General features: G+C 42.2%; 9 protein-coding genes and 1 pseudogene across 9 annotated transcripts in view; 9 read left to right on the top strand and 1 right to left on the bottom strand.

Moving 5' to 3' along the window:
* LOC126565072 (beta-1,4-galactosyltransferase 2) overlaps positions 1 to 22,534 on the top strand; it is a 183,869-nt gene that overhangs the window by 6,149 nt on the left and 155,186 nt on the right. The gene's annotated exons all lie outside the window — the stretch shown is intronic.
* LOC126564457 (elongator complex protein 3) overlaps positions 1 to 22,534 on the top strand; it is a 244,733-nt gene that overhangs the window by 182,414 nt on the left and 39,785 nt on the right. The gene's annotated exons all lie outside the window — the stretch shown is intronic.
* Positions 6,078 to 6,704, top strand: LOC126565539 (37 kDa salivary gland allergen Aed a 2-like). Its single transcript, XM_050222724.1, has 3 exons — positions 6,078 to 6,137; positions 6,199 to 6,363; positions 6,432 to 6,704. The coding sequence occupies exons 1-3, from the start codon at positions 6,078 to 6,080 to the stop codon at positions 6,702 to 6,704; spliced, it is 498 nt and encodes a 165-aa protein (XP_050078681.1).
* On the top strand, positions 7,157 to 7,586 carry LOC126560373 (uncharacterized; annotated as a pseudogene).
* LOC126560372 (37 kDa salivary gland allergen Aed a 2-like) lies at positions 8,070 to 8,736 on the top strand. Its single transcript, XM_050216333.1, has 3 exons — positions 8,070 to 8,129; positions 8,199 to 8,369; positions 8,446 to 8,736. Exons 1-3 carry the CDS (start codon positions 8,070 to 8,072, stop codon positions 8,734 to 8,736), a joined length of 522 nt encoding a protein of 173 aa, XP_050072290.1.
* LOC126565550 (37 kDa salivary gland allergen Aed a 2-like) lies at positions 9,516 to 10,167 on the top strand. Its single transcript, XM_050222739.1, has 3 exons — positions 9,516 to 9,575; positions 9,657 to 9,827; positions 9,889 to 10,167. The coding sequence occupies exons 1-3, from the start codon at positions 9,516 to 9,518 to the stop codon at positions 10,165 to 10,167; spliced, it is 510 nt and encodes a 169-aa protein (XP_050078696.1).
* LOC126565911 (37 kDa salivary gland allergen Aed a 2-like) lies at positions 11,137 to 11,762 on the top strand. The gene is made up of 3 exons (XM_050223120.1): positions 11,137 to 11,196; positions 11,259 to 11,420; positions 11,490 to 11,762. Exons 1-3 carry the CDS (start codon positions 11,137 to 11,139, stop codon positions 11,760 to 11,762), a joined length of 495 nt encoding a protein of 164 aa, XP_050079077.1.
* LOC126565495 (uncharacterized) lies at positions 12,036 to 12,620 on the top strand. The gene is made up of 2 exons (XM_050222677.1): positions 12,036 to 12,275; positions 12,337 to 12,620. The coding sequence occupies exons 1-2, from the start codon at positions 12,036 to 12,038 to the stop codon at positions 12,616 to 12,618; spliced, it is 522 nt and encodes a 173-aa protein (XP_050078634.1). The 3' UTR covers positions 12,619 to 12,620.
* On the bottom strand, positions 13,916 to 15,180 carry LOC126560371 (37 kDa salivary gland allergen Aed a 2-like). Its single transcript, XM_050216332.1, has 4 exons — positions 14,836 to 15,180; positions 14,544 to 14,771; positions 14,286 to 14,474; positions 13,916 to 14,215 (listed from the first exon to the last, which is right to left on the bottom strand). The coding sequence occupies exons 1-4, from the start codon at positions 15,178 to 15,180 to the stop codon at positions 13,916 to 13,918; spliced, it is 1,062 nt and encodes a 353-aa protein (XP_050072289.1).
* On the top strand, positions 15,844 to 16,493 carry LOC126560369 (37 kDa salivary gland allergen Aed a 2-like). Its single transcript, XM_050216330.1, has 3 exons — positions 15,844 to 15,929; positions 15,991 to 16,152; positions 16,215 to 16,493. The coding sequence occupies exons 1-3, from the start codon at positions 15,870 to 15,872 to the stop codon at positions 16,491 to 16,493; spliced, it is 501 nt and encodes a 166-aa protein (XP_050072287.1). The 5' UTR covers positions 15,844 to 15,869.

Raw genomic sequence — 22,534 nt, 5'->3', positions numbered from 1 at the left:
TGAGATGAAGTTTGAATTTCATTATCACATCACTTCACCATTAGGGGCACTAGACTCTGTGGTAAGACTTCAGTGTCCCTCCACACCAATGACCAGGAACGCTATCGTCCCCGATCGTACACCAAGAGGGGTTTGCAAATTAATATTACAACAACCTAGCCTTTAACCTAGCGCGTTAGTCACCGGCCGGCCCTCGCCTCGGTGCAGCAACTTCAGTGTGCAAAACCTTCAAAACGCTTGCATCGCGATCCCGCCCGCCGATGCGTAGGTTGGTATCGGTGAAAAGGATCGAACAGTTTTATTATTTACGAAGCAGGGAACGGACGGTTGTGGAGCAAATAGTAGTACAGCAAAGTAATAATCGAAACAATAGTCCATCTGTCACAGCTTGTAGGAACAATATGGCGCCGCACCTAGTCTCGAACATTGATCACCTGTTTTGCCGCTCTGGTTCTTTTTTTTTCGCTGGGAGGAATATTCAATAACAGCGCACAGAAATTAATAAAACCCTCAATCGTTTGCAATCTTTCGGAAACGATCGATCCGATCCATCGACACACAAGTGGGACCAACAACAACAACAAAACGGAAAGAGATCGTCTACAATCTCGATCGCGAGATTTGCGTGTAATGTATGCAGCGAAGCATTAAGTTGCCGATCACCGAGGAGGAGGCTCTATACTATGTGTATTACAATGTGCCACAGGAATCGGCACACATATGTCACACGTTCTACAGTGACTTCGCCAATGACGGGTGCCCTAGCAGCGGGCGCGAAGACATCAATGTCAGCGGTAAAAACCGCAAATCCACGACGTTCGACTTCAACGACGATCGACAATTATTCAAATACACCATAATTGAATAAAAGGGAGTAATTGTTGTGAAGGCAATTCGTGTGTCGGCAATCGTTCTTGTGAGTCATCGGTTGGCAGTCTTCTAGGGCGATGCCATGGTTTTGGAGTGCTTGGAGTGGTTGAGTTATTTATTAATTAAAACGGTGTACGCATCATTAATTCGGTTCGGTGAATGTTTGGTAAATATGGAGCTCCGTCAAAATCGATTCCAGATGCAATCTGTTTGATGCATAAGTTTGGAGACTTGTAACACTGAGATCATTGTGACGTCTTGGTGATATATGGTCGTGTTTTTTAGAGGTACCTCAGATTTCTTCCAGTTGGAAATTGATCTAGCTCCAGTTAACTGCTTAATAATAAGACCGGGGTTCAAATCCCATCCGAAGCGTTCCTCCGCAGTGAGGATTGAGTATTGAACTACGTGGTATCATCAAACGTACTACAACGTTAGTAGAAGAAGAATTTCTTCTTTATATTAGTCTTTTGAGGCTCAAACCGTAGATCGATCGCAGATGATCGTAGACAACAACATAAAAGCAAATTTGTTCATCTCATCGTCCCCGGAACAGGTTCACTGTTGCTAAAACTAGAAAGTTTAGTTAGATTAATCGTCATTAAGCAACATTTGTTCAGGTTAACAGGATCATACCACGATCGTGATCATTGTTTACACGACAGATGCTAACAAAAGAGAACCTAATCGTTCCAATATCCCAAAACAACTCGTTTAAAAACAATCGTAAAATGCTGAATTATGAAGGCAGTTTGAAAAATTATAATCCATATTTTATGCAGCGCCTGGAAGAGAAATTTGGTCCATAAAGACAACCACATAACCTCACATTATATGCAAAACATTCCACGTTTTAAGGCACGCTTCTCATTTGGACTGTATCTGGAGAGCTCGCTGTTTTGTGACGATACGCTGTTGAGGAGACAGCCCCCCCCCCCCCCTCCCTATTGGACTACTCCACTGGTCACCAATTAACATAATGAAAATAATCATCACCCTCGCTTGTCCGATAGCTCCCTCCATTGTTAGTCACAATAAATCGGCTTTTAAACGAAACGACACTACACCGATCGCGAGTTCGTTTTTTATATTCATTCTTCTTGTAGGCAATATAAACACCTCAAACACAAAAAAAAAAACCAGAGACCCAAACAAAAGGTACGAGAATCGAAACTGGGAACGTTTGGTTGCAAATCAGATTTATGAAAATCTTTCCTGTCGCCCAATTGACGAGACAACACACATACACACGCGTGGACGTAGGGTCCGCGGACTTGACTAAGCGCATGAAATATGAATGAAAATGGAACGTGTGTATTCACGCGCATCATCATCTTCATCCGTCGCATCTCCCGGGTTCTCGCGTTAATGCTGCTCGAAGCGCACCATTATAATAATTTTGAGGCGATTTAGTCTTCGTGGGGCGATCGCAGTAGGGTAGGGAGATGAACAATCACCACCAGCAACAAACGACGACGTTGAATCTGTCAGCAACCTGTTAATGTTTTTGGACAGGCGGTACACGCGTGGCGCCACTTGCGCTACTCTGTTCCATAGGTTCAACAGTTTAGCGGAGTCACCGACGGTTGGCAATGTGCATTGAGATTTTTTTTTGTTGCCGTTGGTTTGTCTGCTTGCTTGCCGTGTGTGTATGCGTCTGCGAGCTGATCATGTTTGATGTAGACACTCCCCGGACACATGGGGCGACCACACCGGCACTGAGTTTGGCCCGATCTAACCGTACATACCGGAGGTCATGCGGAGGCGTACGGTTGCATTTAATAAATTGTACACAAGCACCCTGTCATTCTACGGGACAAGATCTCGCACAACCAGGAAGCCTGACGTACAGACGTTCTACCAGCTGGATTGGCACGCGTCTATTAGTGACGGTCAAAAATTCGACGCCATTTGGGCATCTGAAGTAAAAAAAAAAAAAAATGGAGGACGGACAGCATCGAAATACGCGATATTAGAATCCCAAATAAGGCTCCAGTGGCCCAAAAATTGTGTGCGAGGAGTTGCGTTAAAGTGGTAACAAATTAGCATTTTGTTCGTAGTGGTACTGTTTCCGGTGGCGCAGTAATTGAGAAAACCGTGGCGCACACACACACGCACTATTAGATGCGATCGGGATGTAAAGGTGTCAAAATGGAGATGAGTAATCAATGCACGAATTGGATAGTAATTCCTATCCATCCTCCTTTTTTTTTCTAGATATCATCACCGACCACTCTCCCTCTCTCTGTACTCGAAGATCACAGGAAATGACGCAACTAAACTCTCCCTTTTTAATGTTTATTGGTAGATTGCCTTACCGGCGATAGGACAATAAAATCCAACGACAGGTTTTCTTATCTCGTAACAAGCTTAAAAGTTGTCGTCGAGTGTAGGTACATTTACCCTCGAAGGTACTCGTCCACTTCGAATGGCATTTATACGAATTCTGACGATAACGATATTCACCTTGCGCGTTGCCTTTCCTGAGACCGAGTTGATCCATCCCATGGTACCGGTTCCATTGTAGCGGTGGCGTGCGAACGAGTTTATAACCGTATTGTTAATAAAAAAGCACAGACATTGACTGAGCAAACTAAACGATCGTAAAAGCGATCGTGCCACATTGGAAATGGCGTATGGCTTTGCTGTTTTTGCAAAACCACTGCTTCAACGTCGGTGGTCTTGCCGGAGACTATTCGATCACCAGGCACCATCTGGACAGAGCCACCATCATCATGATCATCGTTTGGATGTTTTTACGAGTTGCTTTATTTCGTATCGCTATTAACCGTTTATTTGGGTGGCTACACCCAATTCGAATGTGCGTGGTGGTACACCACACCTCGCGCGTTGAAGGTCGTGATTGTCTCGTGACGCCTCGGTCTGAGGATGACACAGTAACGCATCTCCTCCATTTCAATGTGAAAGGGGAATACCAGGAGTGTACCGTTTCGGATTCCAAATTCAAACTCAAGTGCAAATCACACGGTAGCATAATGTGACGGCCACGCACGGTTCCCTTCTTTGTGGCGGAGGCTCTTGTAGCTCCTACGCATCGCGTAAAGTGGACACTTCATACCGAGGGTTGTACCCTTGTTGATGATGAACACGTCGGTGATGCAATTGAGTGATTGAGCGATCGAAAACGAAATCGATCGATACGAATGTATGTAATTGGGTCGACGACAGTACAGAGCTCTTCTGAAGCTGAAGCCCATCTTTTAAATACACAAATATTCGTACGGAAGCTCTGACGTAAAGCAGGATCTTTATGCTTCATTCAAAAGGTTCTTTCATTTTGATTATTAATTACTTTATCTGTTTTACCACCAATTTACTCGAAACTCTTTCCCGTCTGAAGGTTTTGTGGTCAGATCTCCACATGATGCCATGTCCTCTGCTCTTTCACAATGCACACAAGCTTAATATACCCATTTATTACAAACTGTGCACGAAACAAGTGTTTTTCTGCACCAGCGACTGTCTGCAGCTTCGAACAAGCCGAATAAATATGCAAAAAAATGGCGGGGAAACGATTGCTCAGAAGCGTGGTGCAGCATCACACACATCGCCAAATCGGTCGCGCTTAATGATGACATAAATAAGCGACGGTGTACAGTTGGTGGGTAAGGTAAGCGAAATGAGTGTTATTATGCACCTTTATTTTTTGGGTTCCTTTTCGGGAGGTGCCTCGAAAGCCCCGAAACGAATGTCATGATAAATCTTGGCCAACATCGGCTTCCAAGCAGCATCCGTCCAGTCCGCAAAGGGGCATGATAAGTGTGACTTCATTGGATGACAAGTGTCCAGCCACGGTGGAATGGAACGTATATGGCGCTAATTTGCATATTGTCACCTGTGTACATGTGATATCGTGCATCCAGCGGTTCAATAATCACCAGAAATTCTTTCGCCCAAAAGACAACCGAGACCGAGCATCCTGTATTGGACTCATCAATAACGCATCGGGGGCCATCATCAGCAGGTGGAAGACGCCTGCTATCGACAGCGATCACTTTCACGGCCGATCGGTTGGTCGCGTGGGCGCATCAAGAGAGACAGCGAAAACAGCAAAACAAGTCTAAATCGGTCACAATACTAAGCCGGCTAGGTAACGGCCGTGCATCCTAATCATGTCCGCGTGAGATGTACCCGGCCAAGCGATAAAGATCGCTAATTTATCGCACAGATATGCAGGTAATTGGAGGAGATGGGTGGGGTTGGTAGTGGGAGTATTGGGGAGAAATTAAATAATATTTTATTTCACTTTAATTGATGCTATAAAGCAAATTTACGATACAGTGTTTTGTCTCGAGGCTGAAATAAATTAGTGTTCGGCGGGCGTTAGTGACCTGCGTAACCATAGGACGTGTGATCACTGGTCACATTTCGTCACACAAAGAGACAATACACTAGACTAAACGATCAGTTTTCTCCCCTTTTTTTTAAACTACTTCCACCTGCTACAGAGTGGCAGAGATCCTAGTTTCCTCCCGGACAACCAGCGTAGCGCCACCTTTAGCATTTCGATCGGCCAAGGAGAATGTAACACAATCCCTATTAGGCTTACGACACGGACAGCTCGAAATGGGGGGGTGAGTCTGTTTTATGTGAGTGCCTACGGGTATGATTGGTTTGCTTCACGCATTGCGTCGTCGAGCAGAGAACCCTCGGGGAGTGATTTTATTGCACTGACCAGCGTTATGTCGCACCGAATCGTCCCATTTGCAGCTCATCGACACGCTCGTTCGCTAATGGGGAACCTTTGGGTTGGGTGGAGTCGGATTACGTTCTGCAAGAGAAGAGGTAAAGGTAGATAGTTTGGGGTTAGTTAGGCTTAAGTTTGTTTAATCCGATTTGAAGCTTTACCCCTTCGTTGGATACCGTGATAAAGCAACAGGAAAGCACGGAGAAGTATAAGTATATTGCAAACTGTATGACACGCAGCAAGGAAAGACATAGTTCGAACTGGACAGTTTGTATTGGATCCAGCAGAGTTGCTGGAGTTGTTCGATGAGGTATATCTTACAAACTGTGCAAATAATCAACATGATGGATGGTAAATATCGAATCAAATCAAACATCAGCAGATGTCTAAGAACAGCAACGCTAAGCATTATAAAAGTCCAAATAATCCTATCTAGTATTAGTATCGCAAGTGAAGTCGATCGATCATTGAAGATCCCCAACAAAACTATAGCAAAATAATGTTTCGCAAGGTGTTTTCGGTTGCTGTTGTAATATGCGGATTGCTCGCCTTAGTCCAGGTAATGTGATTTAAAATTCCCCAAGAGAAGGTCCATTACCATCGTCATTTTCTATCTGCAGGCAGCAAAAAAGGTTGAGCAATGCGAAAAGCGTTTGCCCGCCTCGTTGAAGAACAAGCTGTGCGATATTCGGCAATACAAGCTCCTCGAAGGGAACGATATGGAAAAGCACATTGACTGCGTGATGAAGGCGCTAGGATTCGTCTATCCTGATGGAACTGGAAACGTAAGTTGTGCTTGTATCATGAATTTGTTTTGAACGCTTCCCCTCCAATAGAATGCTCTCCTTCACAGTATCATGCACTAATCAAACCACTGAACGCGATCGAAAACGATCGTAAGCATGGCTTGAATCTGGAAACGTGTGGAGGAAATCGGGATAAGCCGAAAGGTAAGCGTGCGTACGCGTTCTACAAGTGTATGCTGCAATCGTCGTCCGCTGAATCGTTCAAGAAGGTGTTCGATATGACTGAGCTAGTGAAGGCTGGCAAACTTCCGTCAACGGCACGGTTCAGCTCCCAGGTGGAGACGCTGATGAAGCAGATCGATGATAAGATTTGCAAGTAATTGGATCGAAGTTCTGATGAATGGTTGAATGACAAGAAATAAAGCTAAGATCGATTGAAGCATACAAATATTGTTGCGATTTGTGAAACATTGAATTGTTTTGGAAGAAAACTGCACGACAATGATTTGGAACAGATCATAAAAACTCAACCTCGGGAGCTCCTACGAGTCCTTCATTGGGTTGTAAATAGGTTTAGTTAGTCTTAGGTTAGTTCATCGCATATTTTATATTAAACTCCGCTTTGCGTTCAATGCAAGTTGGTAGAGTTGACGGATGTGGCATTTGCTTTCAGCTGTTTAAATAATCTGGTTGAAAGAAGGTAAACATTATACGAAAGCTAATATCAGCTTAGAACATCAATTATATGGATAATAAAAAACAATGCAAATTTCGTACTAGAGTGAGGTCAGGAACGATCGTCAAAGTTCCACAACCAAGCATCAATAAGATGATGTTTCAAAAGGCGATTTATATTGCTCTTGTAACATGCGGAGTGCTCGCCATTGTGCAGGTAATGTGATGCTAAAATCTTCAACAAATTCCAAATATTATACATGTCAAGTTACTATCTAGATGAGCCCGAAATGTTGAGCAGTGCGAAAAACGTATGCTCGCCACGTTGAGGCACAAACTGCTCTTCGATAGGCCCGATATTGAATCCAACATAGACTGTGTGATGAGGGCGCTAGGATTCGTCCATTCGGATGGAAATGGAAACGTAAGTTGAGCTTGTATAAAGAATTCGTTTCAATGGCATAATTCCAACATAATGCCCGTCTTCACAGTATCATGCAGGAATCAAATCAGTGAACGCGATCGAGAAGGATCGTAAGCATAGCTTGAATCTGGAATCGTGTGGAGGAAAGAAGGAGAAGCTATGAAAACGTCAATAACCCTACGTGTTCTACAAGTGTATGCTGCAATCGTCGATTTAAATTGGTTTATCACGTCATGAGAATAACAACCAGACAACCTATTACCGAAAGTGCTTCCAGGCCCTACATGAAGTTCTGCATGACCTTTCGCAACAAATTATCTACATCGAAAAATTTTGCTTTAAAACTTTGTCAAATTCTAAGGCCTGACCGAACGATTGGTACTAGACTATTTACAAGTCTATTCGAAGAAAGCTATTTTAAATTAATCATCACTGAACTTCATTGATCGGTTGACAGTTCGATGTCGATGTTGCATTCGATTCATCTTAGTAAACTTAGAAGACAAAGATCAAACATTGCTGCTCACGTTGTTTACTCAATACAATCTGTGAAGCAGCTTGTTAGAATTGCAGGTCTCTTACAATAAAACAGTCTCCCTTGAAGTGTAACCATCAACAGTATCAAACGCAAACCTGAATAAGAAACATGTTAAGAAAGGTGTTCCTAAACATTGCCCTCGTATGGTGCATGGTCTCTTTGGGGCAGGTAAGTCTTCGGTATCTTTCCGTCATGTCCAAATGATTAAAATGCTCTTTCAAACTGTTTCTTTTACAGGCCAGGGAGGAGACAACTGTTGAAGAATGCGAAAGGAATATTCCTGAATCGTTGAAGAACCGTATCTGTGAGCTTCGTCAGTATAAGACAGTTGAAGGCAAATATATGGACAGACACATGCAGTGTGTACTGGAGGTGATTGGCTTTGTGGAGGACAATGGTGAACTTGTGGTTCGTATACACATCCCACTTGTTAAATCAAGAATGGCAAGCAAATTGAATGTCTATTTTCTTATAAGCATAATAGTTCCAGGATCTTCTCGGTGTTCTGAATATGGTTGACTCTGCCCTGGATCATGTACCTAATCTTAAAAAATGTAAAGTAAAAGCAGATGAGTGTGTCACGGATAGTAAGGCAAACACCTTCTATACGTGTTTTTTGGGAACTAGCTCGGCACAGGCATTTAAGATGGCGGTAGATTATGGGGAGTTAATAGCAGCCGGCAAGCTCAGCCTAGATAAGCCCTTTAATGCTGAAACTGTTTCCAAGGAAATGAAGCAAATTGATGATGAGTTGTGTGCAACAGCAAAACGATAATAAACAAGCATTGAAAACTATAAAATATTTACTGTTTTTAGTTGTAGAATATTGTCTTATATGTATTTAAAGTTCTCATCACAAGTAACTCCATGCTAAATCAATTAACCTTCTGTTACCAAAACGATTGATGAGTCAGACCGTTGCTTGTATATGCTCAAGAGCTCTTTTATCGCGAGATAAGCCATTCCCGTGCAGGGAAAGCCAGTCACGTAAACCTATCAAAATGATCGTTTTTGAGAATTTTGACGTTAATATCAATATTGGCGAGCGGATTACTAAACTACGCTAATCCCTAGGCCGCTCCCCGTAACTGAACTTCAAACCATTAGTGTGGGAGAATTCCCTGGGATGAAAATCAACAAATGCAATGCAAATATTGTACAACTTAATACGTTCGATGCTTGATACGTTAATAAACTTGATTTATTTTTGATGCCTTATGGTAAAATGTAGTGCGTTTGCATGATGACTAAACCGTGATTCAAAGTAACGAATGGAAATAGTTCCGAGAAGCTCTTGCATGGACAATATGGAAAGTGAATGCAATTCTCCATAATGCTCCGTACAGCCTAGAACTAGGTACTAGTACTAGTACTAGGGAAAAGTTTTTATTAATTGATGAGGATGCAATTGTTTAAAATTCCTTCGTAACTTATTTGCTTAACAGAAGACACTTGTTCTTCATATTAATTTGATCAGCTGGTAGGTAGTAACACGCAACTATAAAACATCTCGCCACTAGCTCACTGGTTCATAGATCACGGTGAGGAAGCATCATGATGAACAAACTTTTACTGACGCTTGGTTTGGTGTGGTGTCTGATCTCTTTGGGGCAGGTATTTATACTTCGATTAGTAACTTCATTTCTGAACCATCTTCAATTAAATAGCTATCTAAACTTTTCTCACTTGAAAAAGGCAAGACAGGAAAAAACGGTGGAAGAATGTGAAAAAAATATTCCAGCCTCGCTAAGGGACCGAGTTTGCGAACTGCGCCAATACACACCGGTTAACAGCGATGATATGGATAAGCACATGCAGTGCATTCTGGAAGTTGTTGGGTTTGTTAACGAAAATGGTGGAGTTAAGGTAAGCTCATTTCCAATAGTTAAATAGCGCACACTAACACTTCACTCCGATTGGAATGCAGGAAAGTGAGCTGCTGACACTGCTACAAACTGTTGACAGTACGGTTGCTCATCCCGCGAACATTAAAAAGTGTGTAACGCAAGCATCCAACGTTGGCAATGCGAAGAAGGCAAACACCTTCTACACGTGCTTTCTGGGCACAAGTTCATCGACCAGCTTTAAGAATGCAGTTGACTATAACGAGCTTTTGAAGGCCGGTAAGCTACAGAAGGGTGCACCGTTTGATGCGAGTGTTGTTGCAGCGAAGGTCAAGGAAATTGATGACGGTTTATGCAATTAAGGCGAATCGATCGAAGACGATTCAAATGAAACTGGGAAAAATATGAATAAAAGGACGATTGCAAACCAAAGTGCAAAAGGGTTTTATTTAAGGATGTAAATAAACATGTCAGATATACCAAGCAACAAAGAAATTCAAGGCAGAATATGGCGCACTATTGAAGAAGGACATTGAAATTTACTCGCCAAGTTGTAACGTTGAGGGAATTCATCTAGTCCAGATTTGTTTTAAACAATTTCAGGGAATACTCTGTATTCAAGTTGCGCAATCTCTAGAGAGTCATTGATTAAGTGCTTGTAAAATTTAAAGATCTTTTAATATTTTTAAGGAGCAGAATCATCCTCTGCAGTCGCATGAGGACAATGTAGAAAATGGATATTATTTGAGTTAAGACAAATTTTTAGTAGGTCAAATTGTTATTCTTAGATGGTTTTTCCCATGAATTTTTGTACACGAAAACAGAAACAAAGCAAGTTGATTGGACCACAAGTGTCCAGGGTGGATTTCAAAAAAAAATTATTAATAAAATGACACAATTTAATCCAGCTTAGCCGGTCATCTTCAGGAATGAATAAATTTCTTTAAATTAATTTTACCCTTAGTGTACGACACCATTTTTTAAAAACAAAATTTTATTTTCTGGAAATTTCAATCAACGAATGGATCTCGTGGTCAAGTGCTTTGTTACTTCACTCTGACAGATTGTAAGAATTTTTTATAGTATCCCATCAGGCTTCAAGCAACTCATTAGCAGATAATGTCCAAATACAGAAATTACTTGGCTACAACTTACACACAAAAGCCTTAATGTGTCAATAGGTACAGCTGTCTTATAAAAACATTGCTTCATTTGTATTTTAATATTGACATAACTGGCTAATGATTTCTTCATCAATCAATCATGGGTAAACAAACACTTTAGTATAAAAATAGACTTGGTTTGTCGTAAGTCAAGTATCAAGCTCCAACATGCTAAAGAAAACGATCTTCATCACCTTATCCGCACTCTGCTTTGTAGCAGTAGTACAGGTAAATGTCCCAGGCCGAAATCTATTGTTAAAACTAAACCTTAAAGCAATTTTGCTCTATAGGGTGGTACGGTGAAAGAATGTGAGGATAAGATGGCAGCATCGCTGAAGCCTAAACTGTGCGAGGTTCGCCAGTACAAACTGTTCGAATCGCAGGACATGTACAACCACATCGATTGTTGTATGAAGGCGCTCGATTTTGTCAACAACGATGGAAGTGGGGATGTCAGTATCTTTTACATTTAATCAACTCGTACAAGAACGATGTCTAATCAGAGTGTCATACCATTGCAGTATCATAAGCTGTACGACTCATTGAAAGAGATCGATCAGGCCAATAATCATGACCAGAACCTGGAGATGTGCGTTGGAGAATCGGACAGTGCTCAGGCAAACCAGCGGGCATATGCGTACTACAAGTGTTTGCTAAAATCCACTTCCGCAAACGCGTTTAAGAAGGCATTTGATCTGAAGGAACTTATCAATGCTGGTGTACTCCCACAGGGCTCTAAATATTCCCCCAAAGTGAATGAGGAGATGAAGAAAATTGATGACAATTTATGTTAAAATGTTACCAAAAGGACACAATCAGGAATCCGGGAGAATAAATGTAATCTAACTTGACAGCATCACAATAAAAGTTTGTTATGTTTACAATCAAGCTTTGTTCAATGTGATCATCAATCGCTCTGTTTGCTGTTGTTCAATATGGACAAGAGCTCTTGTTATCATCGCATGCATCTTTGCTTCTTGATTCTGAGCTACTGCTGTAAGGCTTTGTAACGTCGATATAGCGCAGTCAAAGTTGATTGCTCCACGGGGATAGTCATCGTCGTCATCATGAAGTGGTTCGGCAAACGTAGTGTCCTACTAAGTCTAGCAGTCCTTTTCCTAGTATTGACTTGTACCAGTGTAGCAGCACAAACAGTGACTGATTGCGTGAAACAATTCCCCGAATCGGCTCGCAACACAGTCTGTGATGTTCGACAGTATCGTGTAACGAGAGGAATCGATGCAGATCGATACATACACTGTGCTTTGGCTGCGCTAGGATTTGCCGATGAAAGTGGATCAATTCAGGTGAGTTCTCTAATCCACCTCCCTTCCAGGATCATAATGCAAGTTCGTGTAACTTTCACAGAGAAGCACCGTGCTAAGTGCGTTAGATGCAGTGGAAAATCATGATGGTGTGTTCACCGACAGTGTGGATGCTTGCCTGTCAAAAGCAAAGAAACTCTCTGGAGCAGAACGTTCTGCAGCGTTCTTCTGCTGCATGCTACAGACAGAGTCGGCACACAACTTCAGGGACGCAGTTGAACTCCAGGAGCTAAGATTGGCATCTAAATGGCCCGAGAGTGATCGATTCGATCGGACAAAAGTGCAACAGTTGATGCGCGAAGTGAATAAGCTGTTTAAATGCTAAAAAATTGTTTGATCTGCAATGTGTGCTATCAAAATAAATTGAAAAGATCTTCTACGGGCAACTCAAAGTTTTAAAAACAAGTTCATCAAAGTATATCTCCAATGTCCGTAAGAGAAAACGCCGTAGCAGGTGTCAGCTTAGGACATAATGATCGCTCATGTTGCCTACAGGCATCCGCAACTTGCCATTTTATAGTCTCAATTAAATGTCACTTCGTAAACCAGATCCCGGAGCAGTTATCGGAAAGCACCTTTAACGACAATCTTCTTAGAGCAGTCCGGCTCCGCAACAAGTGGTGCGTGTACAACCATTCCTCCAGCGGATTAATTCGTTCCCTTTTTTCCTTTTTGCACTATCCCACAAAGAGCCAAGACTCGTACAAGTGGCAAATAAATACAGAAATAATCTATTTTCGTAGGTGTTGGCCCGCACGGTGCGCACGATATTATGATGCGCGCGTTTACTCCTGTCCAACGCGGCCCAAACCCACGCAGTGCGCCGGTCCGTGTTGGAGCTTTCCTTTATTTTAATTGAAAAATAGTTGTATCGCGGTGGTTCACCAATGTTCACTCTTATCTTGCACCCGGTATGTGTCGGTGCAGTGGTGCAGTCTTGTCCATTAAAAAAACAAGCTTCCTCCTGCTTTGGCGTAAAGTTACCGCCAGGAGGCGCCAATTTAAATTTCATAGAAATATAAATGACTCTCCACTGGCCAGCGAGTCAATTCTATCTCAATCCACGCACCAACAATGGTGCTCAGGTGCACCTCAACTCCAGAAATGGAGTTCCTTGTACGATAGGCGAAGCGAGGTCCAGTTTGCAAGGGGTATTGTTCAGCCCGACTGAGGCGAGTTTAATCGTTTGTCATAAAATCAATTCTTCGCACTTAATTACCGACCGGACTGCGTGGTTTGCGAGATACTGACGACCGAGCAACACGCGAAAAACGTACCGTATCCGAAGTAGTCATGTGTATCTATTTATTTTTTAATTGAAAGTTGAGTTTTATGGTTTCTTGGAGCCTTCGGCTAAGAGAACCGCGAGTACGATAGTAAAACTTCAACCTGTGTCACCCGTTTAATGATGGTGCAACATACGGCTCTATACGCCCACATTTCGTGCAGTCTTGAAGGAGTAATGGTACTGCGTTGTGCATTCAAGGTTGCACAGTGATATCAATTTTGCTGGCAGTATATTTGTGGTGGTAAAGCCTAACTTATCGCTTCTTTGTTCTTGTTCCAGTCTTGTAGACAGAATATTAAGAAAGTTTGATAGTTACTGATCAATCAAAAATCTATCACATATGTTCATTACAATGCTCCTTATCCAATGCTAATATTTGTTGTTTCACCTGATCTCTTTCGTATGGGAGGTTCTTCAAGATGAATGTAAGATTTCCGGAACGAATTTCGTGATAATCAAAGGCTTCTTTAAACTTCTCGCTGTAAGCTCCATCCAGTAGACAGCTGTACATAGCAAGACTTCGTTTGGGGATCTCCAACTCTTGCGCTGCATCCACAGCGCACTGGTGGATGTACTTTTTGGTACCTTCGTCAAGAGATCCTATCAGCTCATAATCTCGTTGAATTTCTTTTGTCTAAAAATATAGAAATTTTAATCAAAACTCCATTTGCCCTTCTACAGATTTCTCTGTCATGCTTTCTCACATGAATAGAGCTATTCCAATCCAGATATTGAAAGCCTCGGAATATGCAAGCGATATGCCTTTCCATCGCTTCGGTACGGTTGCTTATCTCGTACGCGCGTATGTGACAGATATCGTCCCACAGTTCCGCACTCATTCGTTGCTCACAGAATTGAACTACAGTTTGGTTCGGTTTGCGTACTGAACAGGACTGAAAAACAGAGTTTCAGGAGAGATTAAGCGGTGAATTTATTGCGGTTAGTCGCAGCGTTTCCACTACCTTATCGTGATGCATGCGTTGTAGTACAGCTGTATCTCGCAGGAAGAGTTGAAAGAAGGCATTGTAGTGATCGTAGAATAGTTGTTCAAAGGCATCATACAAGTTTCCTGTGGTTGAGCTGTTTAGTTTTCCCGTTGCTTCTATGTCGTTAATAAAGCTCTTGACTGCTTCTTCGCTTAGTGTCATCCATGGTTTGTACGCGTTATATTGCGTTCTGATTACGGTTACCTAAAGGCAAGCTTGGATTTAGACAACGTTTAGATCATAGTAAAATAAACTAATTATATCTCACGTTGAACCGATCATGTAGCTCATCAAACAGTCTCATGCGACACAATACACAATGTAAAAAGCTTGGAGTTCGTTCCGTTCTCCGCAGATAACGCTCGTTTGATCCCAACCAGTCGGCAGCATCATGATCTCGCTGATCAGATTGTTTACTGGCAAACAGTTCGAAGCATCGCAAGTGAGCAAACAGTGTGTCATCCGGCGATAATGCCTCCGAACCGTCACCAACTGTAGCAGTGGAGTTGCAGCCCTGGTTACCTCCTGTTGGGCTTATCAATGTAGAACAGAATAGCGTAAGTAGCGGTACCGAGAATAAAACCAGATGCACTGAATGCAACGACAACTGCATCACTAGAAATAGAACTGCACTTAACAGAGCTAGACACGATACTGAGTGTAGTTGCCTGCTGAATGATTGTTTTGAGTATTGTTAGTTGCAAAGGGGATTGAGATAAACTTCATGCTACATTACATAGCGCAAGAAAATGCGATAAATTGGATTGAGAGACGTTGGAAATAATATCGAGAACAATTCAAATGTTTCGAATAGAGAACAAAAATGACTTGTAAAGAGCAGTTTTGGAGATCGTTACACGGTTTGTTACGCTAAACTCGTTGAAAATAGAGACCACCAAACCGAATCATTGATTTGTTGGAGCACTTTATACTCCTATTGGCAAGTACAGGTTCCTGAATCCTCCGAATCTAGTCCGTGATATCTAATATTCTAAAGTCAATTTTCTCATAACAATTCGTACCGGTAATTATTGATCACATGCCGGGTTATTGTGCAGAATATCACTCCAGACATACTTCTCATATTCTTACCAATGGAAGTTGAAAGAAAGCAGTGAATCTCGTTTGATGATGTCAGTAAGTACACCTGTCTTATACAAACATGGCGTCAACTCTGTTTCAATATTGATGTAAATTGCTAATGATATTGTCATCAAGTACTAATGTGTAAACAATACACTCTAGTATATATGTAGAGATTTTCTGTGATAAATCGAAGAGCAAGCTTCAAAGTAAAGCAACATGCTAAAGGACACGATTTTCATCTCCTTATCCGCACTCTGCTTTGTATCGGTAGTACAGGTAAATGTTCCAGACCGAAATCTATTGTTAAATCTAAATATTAAAACAAATTTCTTAAAAGGGTGGTACGGTGAAAGAATGTGAGGATAGGATGGCAGCATCGCTGAAGCCCAAACTGTGCGAAGTTCGCCAGTACAAACTTTTCGAATCGCAGGACATGTACAATCACATCGATTGTTGTATGAAGGCGCTCGATTTTGTGGAAAGCAATGGAAGTGGAAATGTGAGTAACTGGGCATAATTCAGTTGCAGTAGTGAAGTAGCCATTGCGAACTTTCATTGCAGTATCATAAGCTGTACAGACTTTTGAACGATATCAAGCAGAGTCGTACACATGGCGAGGATCTGGAAACATGCGTAGGCAAATCGAAACGTGCCGAGGCAAACAAACGGGCCTACGAGTACTACAAGTGTTTGCTTGACAGTAAATCCGGGCAGACGTTCAAGAAGGCGTTCGATCTGAAGGAACTGATCAAGGCTGGAAAGATGAAGGAGGGCTCCAGGTACGGTCCAGAAGTCGATAAGAAGATTCAGGAAATTGATGATGAAATATGTAAAAATTAAAGTGTGATGTGTGCAATCTGGAATCTGGTGGAGTAAATAAAGTCATAAGAAATATCTTCAAAATCCTAGTGAGGGCCTAAAAGTGTTTCAATCTTGACAATTTGCTTTACTTGCTACTCAGATTTTTTTTTAGATTTGATCGCCAATCATATAGAATTACTTTCGGTCTTGTATGTGAATATTTTTCCCAGAGATTTTCTTCAGAAACACTCATTGGTATATTCTCCTAATGTGCTTTTCTCTAGCAATCTATTCTTTGGTGTGAAAATTTTAATTTTATCACAGCGTCAGACACACACACCCACACGATTGTGGACACACCACAAAACCATACACTTTTCACTACCGGCCAAATCGTGTCCAGCCTGCGACCGGGTCACGCTCGAAGATATCCCACCGCGAGTCTCCCTCCACAGATACTCTCACGATCTGACCAAGGCGTCATCGATGCCACCACTGTCCACACCGGCTAAACAAAACCGTTTTCCCGCTCATTCCCAATCCGGCCCAGGCTCGTCCCATAAACCGTAAAAAAAGGATCGAACAGTGAGACAGCTTTTTTTTTCTTCTCTCGCACTCCTTCCACATGATACTCGTGGGAAATTCGCGCACCGCGGTGTGTGATGATAATTAAAAAACACAACGCCTCCCAACACCCGGCACTCGTGGCGTTGGATTGGAGGCCGAGCTTAAGAAGCTTTGGTGTTTCGATTCGGAAAGAAAGTGGCCCGATCGTGTCGTGGTCGTGCCGAACCGATTACACCGTCCTAGACAACAGTTTTCTACCTATGCAAGCGTTTTGCATGTTTTTTTGTTTCGTTGTCAACCATGAGTTTGTTGGTTATTTGTTCCGTTTTTTTTTTCTTTCTTGTTTGGCTGTCAATCCTGATGCTCGCGGATTCACTTTCTTCGATGACGCATGATTGACGGCGGAAGCGTTTTCGCTCGAGGTGGGTTTTTAAAAATAGGCTTCTTTTTAAGAAAGGGATGAATTGGGCAGACTCCAGTGTGTCGTGTTTTGACGGGGATAACCAGATCTATCCGGGGCTAAGTGAGTGATCAAGGCTGAAAAGGGTTGCGATTTTGGCAAATTGAATTATCTCTAGAGTTTGAACCATGCAAAGCAGATCTAATTAATAGTTATGTCTTGATGAAAAGAGAGTTTTAAAAACTCCACTTTTGCCAATTTTGTTGGCATTAGACAAAAGAAAAAAAATCATAAGAAATTCAATTTTTTGAACAACAAACTCAAAGAACAGAATCCATTGATATTATTGCATTACTGGTTCATGAAATATATGAGAGAATTTTATAAAATAATACGTCAAGAACCTGTCACAAAACACATTTATGGTCATTTTGGCTTAATTCTCTTGATTAGAGTATTATTACCTAGCCTTTACATAGCTATTAAGCCCTATAAAACAGTCGACAGCCACATCTAATCCACCTCATACCGGTAGTAAACGTCCAAAATTTTAAACTTTACTAATTGCCTACATTTAGGCTTCAAACGACTCAAACCTCAAATGTTCCATTTTTACGATAAAGGTGTGATTTGAAGTCTGTTTTATCTTGTGAAAAGATAGATCATCAGCATTATGGGTGAAACGGCTGGCGATTTTTCCATTGAATGTAAGTTTATTCAAAATCAATAAAATCAATAAATTCTATATTAGAGATTATAGAATTTATTCAAACTCGTCAAGGTAATTTATTACGAAGCGATAAATGAAACTTGTTCGAACAATAATTTTTAATCGCTCTTCTGCCTTATTTAGTTCTTCCTGATGAGTGTTGTGAAGGGAACAATGATTCCCATTTTCAGTCACCCTTTTGTTTTTCTAACCGACAAAAAATGTAACACAACTCACCCTCTCGTGGGAAATTAAATAGATATTAAAATCAAACGCTTCCAACAGCAATATGCTTCCTGCAAGTGTTTAGTTACGAACCATTACAGCAGTGAAAGATCACACATCCCTTCGTCACCGGCCGCCCAAGCCCAACTGTGGGAGCGAATGCGTTCAAACAAACATCACAGCATGCGAGCCAGAGGGCGAGAAATGGACTGGTTTGGATTTCGACGAGGGTCGTTAGGCTGCCGGGCCGAACTGGTGGTGACTTACACGAATAGTGAACGAATTAATCCAACAAAGATGACCAGAACACCTAAGAAGGTGCATCGACCAGGCCAACCTAACCAGCCAGCATGGGGGCTTTGGTCACCGCTGCCGGGTGTATTTCGTAATACCGACTGCGGCAGGATTTTGTTTTCCCCTGTGCGTACCCGCCATACACGCCGCCTGATATGTTGATCGGATTTTATCTAAGCGTTTGGTGGAGCAACCGACACAAGCGAGACCATTCATTTCGTGCCTCCTGACAGACAGGGAAGAGCCAGGCCGTTAGATCTGATGTTTGCTTGAGAAAGGGAGTTGGGAGTTAATATAAAATTAAATAAAACCACTGCACCTCAAGGGAAGTGAATGCAGCGTTTCGCGAGGAGGCAAAGACACGCAGAAATGGAATGCATCGTATCGGTGCAAAAACGCAATTGACCTCCTGGTGTTTGGTTAGGCGGCGCGTCAAAAAAAAAACCCTGGAGGTCTACGTTTAGAAGCAAAGCTTGGAACTGGCGGTGGGTAAATATTATGTTGACTAAATAAATGCAACTACATGGCCGCGAAGCGCAACAGGATTATTTTGCGTACTATTTGCATACCGTCCTTATGTGCATCGCTCCATTCGGCACACCTTACCTGATAGGGCTTGATGGGTGAGAAAGAAATTTGTTTGCGAGATATTTGCTTACGAATGCAGAAGAATCTTAAGAGGAAACAAGGATATTTAAAAACTAATCAAAACACATTGTTTTGGAGCCTGAAGAATTTAAGGCACAAAGCTTTGCTATGCTTATTATAATATTAAAAAGAGGTGACACCCTCAACGCCTATCAAATCATGTTTATATTACAGGAAACTGAAAAAATCGCTCAAAATAACACCCGCTGATAAGGGTGGGTTGGGTCAGCTGAATGTTTGGTTAAATAAAAAAGTACAACGACTGTAAACCTAACGCAAATATGCTCGATTTGCCAGACAGCATAGCGTCTAAATTCTTGTATTTCTTGTGGGGCATGAAAAACCATCGTGTATATTGATGTTAGCTACAATTCGCATGTTTCAGCTTGCAGGGATTAAATTGTATTTTTATCTTGTCATTTGGATGTTAAATTATGGCCGCAAATTGAATATGAAAATTTATTATTTTTAATACGTTTATGTAGACATCAATGATTGATGATATGATATGATTAGTACCGCACGTTTTTTTTTAACATTTACTATTATTCAATTGAATCATCATTTAAATGCAGTTTGTAATTGCTTTATTAAAACGATTTGGTTTACTTTTTCGTTTATTATATGTGATATTTTACATTTGGGATACTTTTTTAATAATTAACTAAAATCATATCAAACTTCAAATAACATTCTTATTAATGTTTGAATTGCATTAAGGTTCATGGTATAAATCGTGTTGTAATTGTAATTTATTACCAAAACTTTTGTTGTAATTATTCAAACAGATTTATATTATTTTTGCTTTTCGAGCAATATTAACATTTTTCTGGACAATCTTTTTGCAATAGCTCAATCAACCATTTCTAAGACACTAGCGTATTTTGCTACAACTTATCTCTTAACATTACTAAACAAACTCAAGCAATGCGGCCTGGACGTCCCTTATGAACAAAAAAAAAAAAAAAAAACTAAACAAACTTAACTCCCGCTAAAAAAGAACAATATTTTTGCATGTCTCTGGTAAGATATCATTTAAATCACAATTAAAGCACTAACAGTGTGATACGAATCGCTTCTGTACATCTTCTGGCAGAAGCACAGGAAGGAAAGGAAAGAAAAAAAACTGCTTCAAGTAACCTTATGCACTTGCTCGTCTGATTACTCCGGCTTGTTCTGGTGCGGTGCCGAGTTGAATTTATAATCTCTTTCCGTGATCCAAATCTGGATTCGCATGGCATCTCTGCGCCGCACTTCGCGCGGCCCATCTCAACAAACCGGAACGTTGTACGACGGTAAGTAAGCTAATAAATTGAAACCGTACCTTCCCGGCAAGGGGTCACCTTTCTGCGGGATCCACTTTCCACCGATGTACGTACATTCGCGTACCACCCTCCGGGGACTCCATTAATCAGTTCAGTTTTGATAATTTTGTTTACACATTTTCTGCACACATCCGCGGATTCACACCGGCGGACAACAAGAGGAGTGGGGAGGAAAGGAACGAGAAAGGGTGGCTGGGAGGGGGGGGGGGGGGTCAGTCGTTATTTAATGCACCGCTGCTGGACGCGCGATCTGCGCGCCGGTTGACGATGACAACGCTTTGAAATGGTCACCCAGAACAGGCAGGTACCGGCGATAAGCCCGTTCGGAGAGTGTGTGCAGCGTGATAAACAGGAGTATGCAAGGCGTGTGTAATTGAGAATCTCGGTGGAATGGTGTGCAGGACGCCCGACAGAGGTGAGAGTGTGTCGCCTTTTTGCCCCGATGCAATATGATCACCCTAAAAGCGCAAGATCACTTGACATCAAAATGCTTTTAATTAATTAGCGTTTAGGGTAGCAGATGGCTGCACACTGGCGGTGAGCCGTGTGCATGTTGCTGCCCATAGCCGGTCGCTTCTGTGGATGGGTACAGCATTGAAGGGTAGTTCACCCGTAGCAGTAGTAGTAGTCCGAATGCTGCGAAACTGGATCCAGACAGTGCAGGCTGCAGGCAGCAGGCTGGCCCTTATGGGGATTTTGTTGGTAGCACCGGCACCCGTCATCCCCCAGGTGTCTGGAAGGTGCGGTCCCGTAATCCATTTATCACGCCTTCCCTGGACCCGAAGTACCGAAGTACGGCGCTGATATTGCTAGAGACCTCGGGCGGGTCCCTTTCTGGAGGGAACGCGCTTTTATCCGGAACCGGTTCTGCGGTCGGCGCAATAGTGGCCCTCAGGGGAGAAGAGAATGTTGATGGATCGATCGGCAATAGTGTTGCTGCTTCTGCTATCTTCCAATTTCCAGGCGGTCAAACGATCAATCTGAAGTAGCATTGTTCCATCAGGTTCTTATGCAGCAATTCTGGAGCTGAACTGAAACAGACACCTTGAGGTCCATCCTTCTCACGGCTAATTGATCAATTAGAGAAGTAAAATGCCGCTTCGAAGTTCTCATCGACAAACTTCAGGGACACTGATCCCATCGTCAATCGATCGTTGACACTGATCTGTTTTGGGGGAAACATACATTCCACTTGTTCCATCAACTTCACAAACGAGAGAACCCACGAACTGGCGAACGCTTACTTTCGGAGGTGGAGTCGACGCATGAGTCATCGTTTGGGGAAGGAAATATTTGCAGACAGAAAACCTGTTTTCGTGCGGAATTTGGAGGACACTGTGTCACGGTTTGAAAATTCGCAACACATGGAACACTTTGCTAATCCCATTTAAAGACGTCTAGTGTGACAGGTTCTTTTGCAATGTGTCTTAACAAATAGATTAAGTGTGTGCTTTGGCCAGAATTATCTGTTCTAACGAACATTGGTCTTCTCTCCTCTTGGGAGTATTCTTTGAGAATTGGAAAAAAAGCCACGACTTTTTCCATCCAGAATCGAATGGTCCGGGTTTGTGTGCTTGTTGAGGTGGAGATCAGTAACAGAGGAGCATTCACCAGTATCGATATAATTAAGATCGTGACCTGTCATCGGAACAGAAATATTCCAATCAAATTCCTTCCGAATCGAGAGACAAAAAGTATTTCAACCTCGCGCTCGTACAAAACTTTCCCAGGAACTGCTGCCAAAGCTCTAGGAGCCGCTTCCCCCTCCTGGCTCATCTGATCTGCTTGCGCATCGATTAATCTTGGTGTGAACGGTGCCAGTTTTCGGGCGGCGAAAGGAATATCGGTACACATGCGACCTCCTATAGGTATCGGTTACGTCTATTGAACGGTCTCTCCCATGGAGGGCTTT

Source organism: Anopheles maculipalpis, chromosome 3RL (assembly GCF_943734695.1).
Source record: "Anopheles maculipalpis chromosome 3RL, idAnoMacuDA_375_x, whole genome shotgun sequence".
NCBI classification, from domain to species: domain Eukaryota; kingdom Metazoa; phylum Arthropoda; class Insecta; order Diptera; family Culicidae; genus Anopheles; species Anopheles maculipalpis.
Note: the sequence above shows the minus strand (reverse complement) of the source record. Positions and strands in the feature narration are given on the sequence as shown.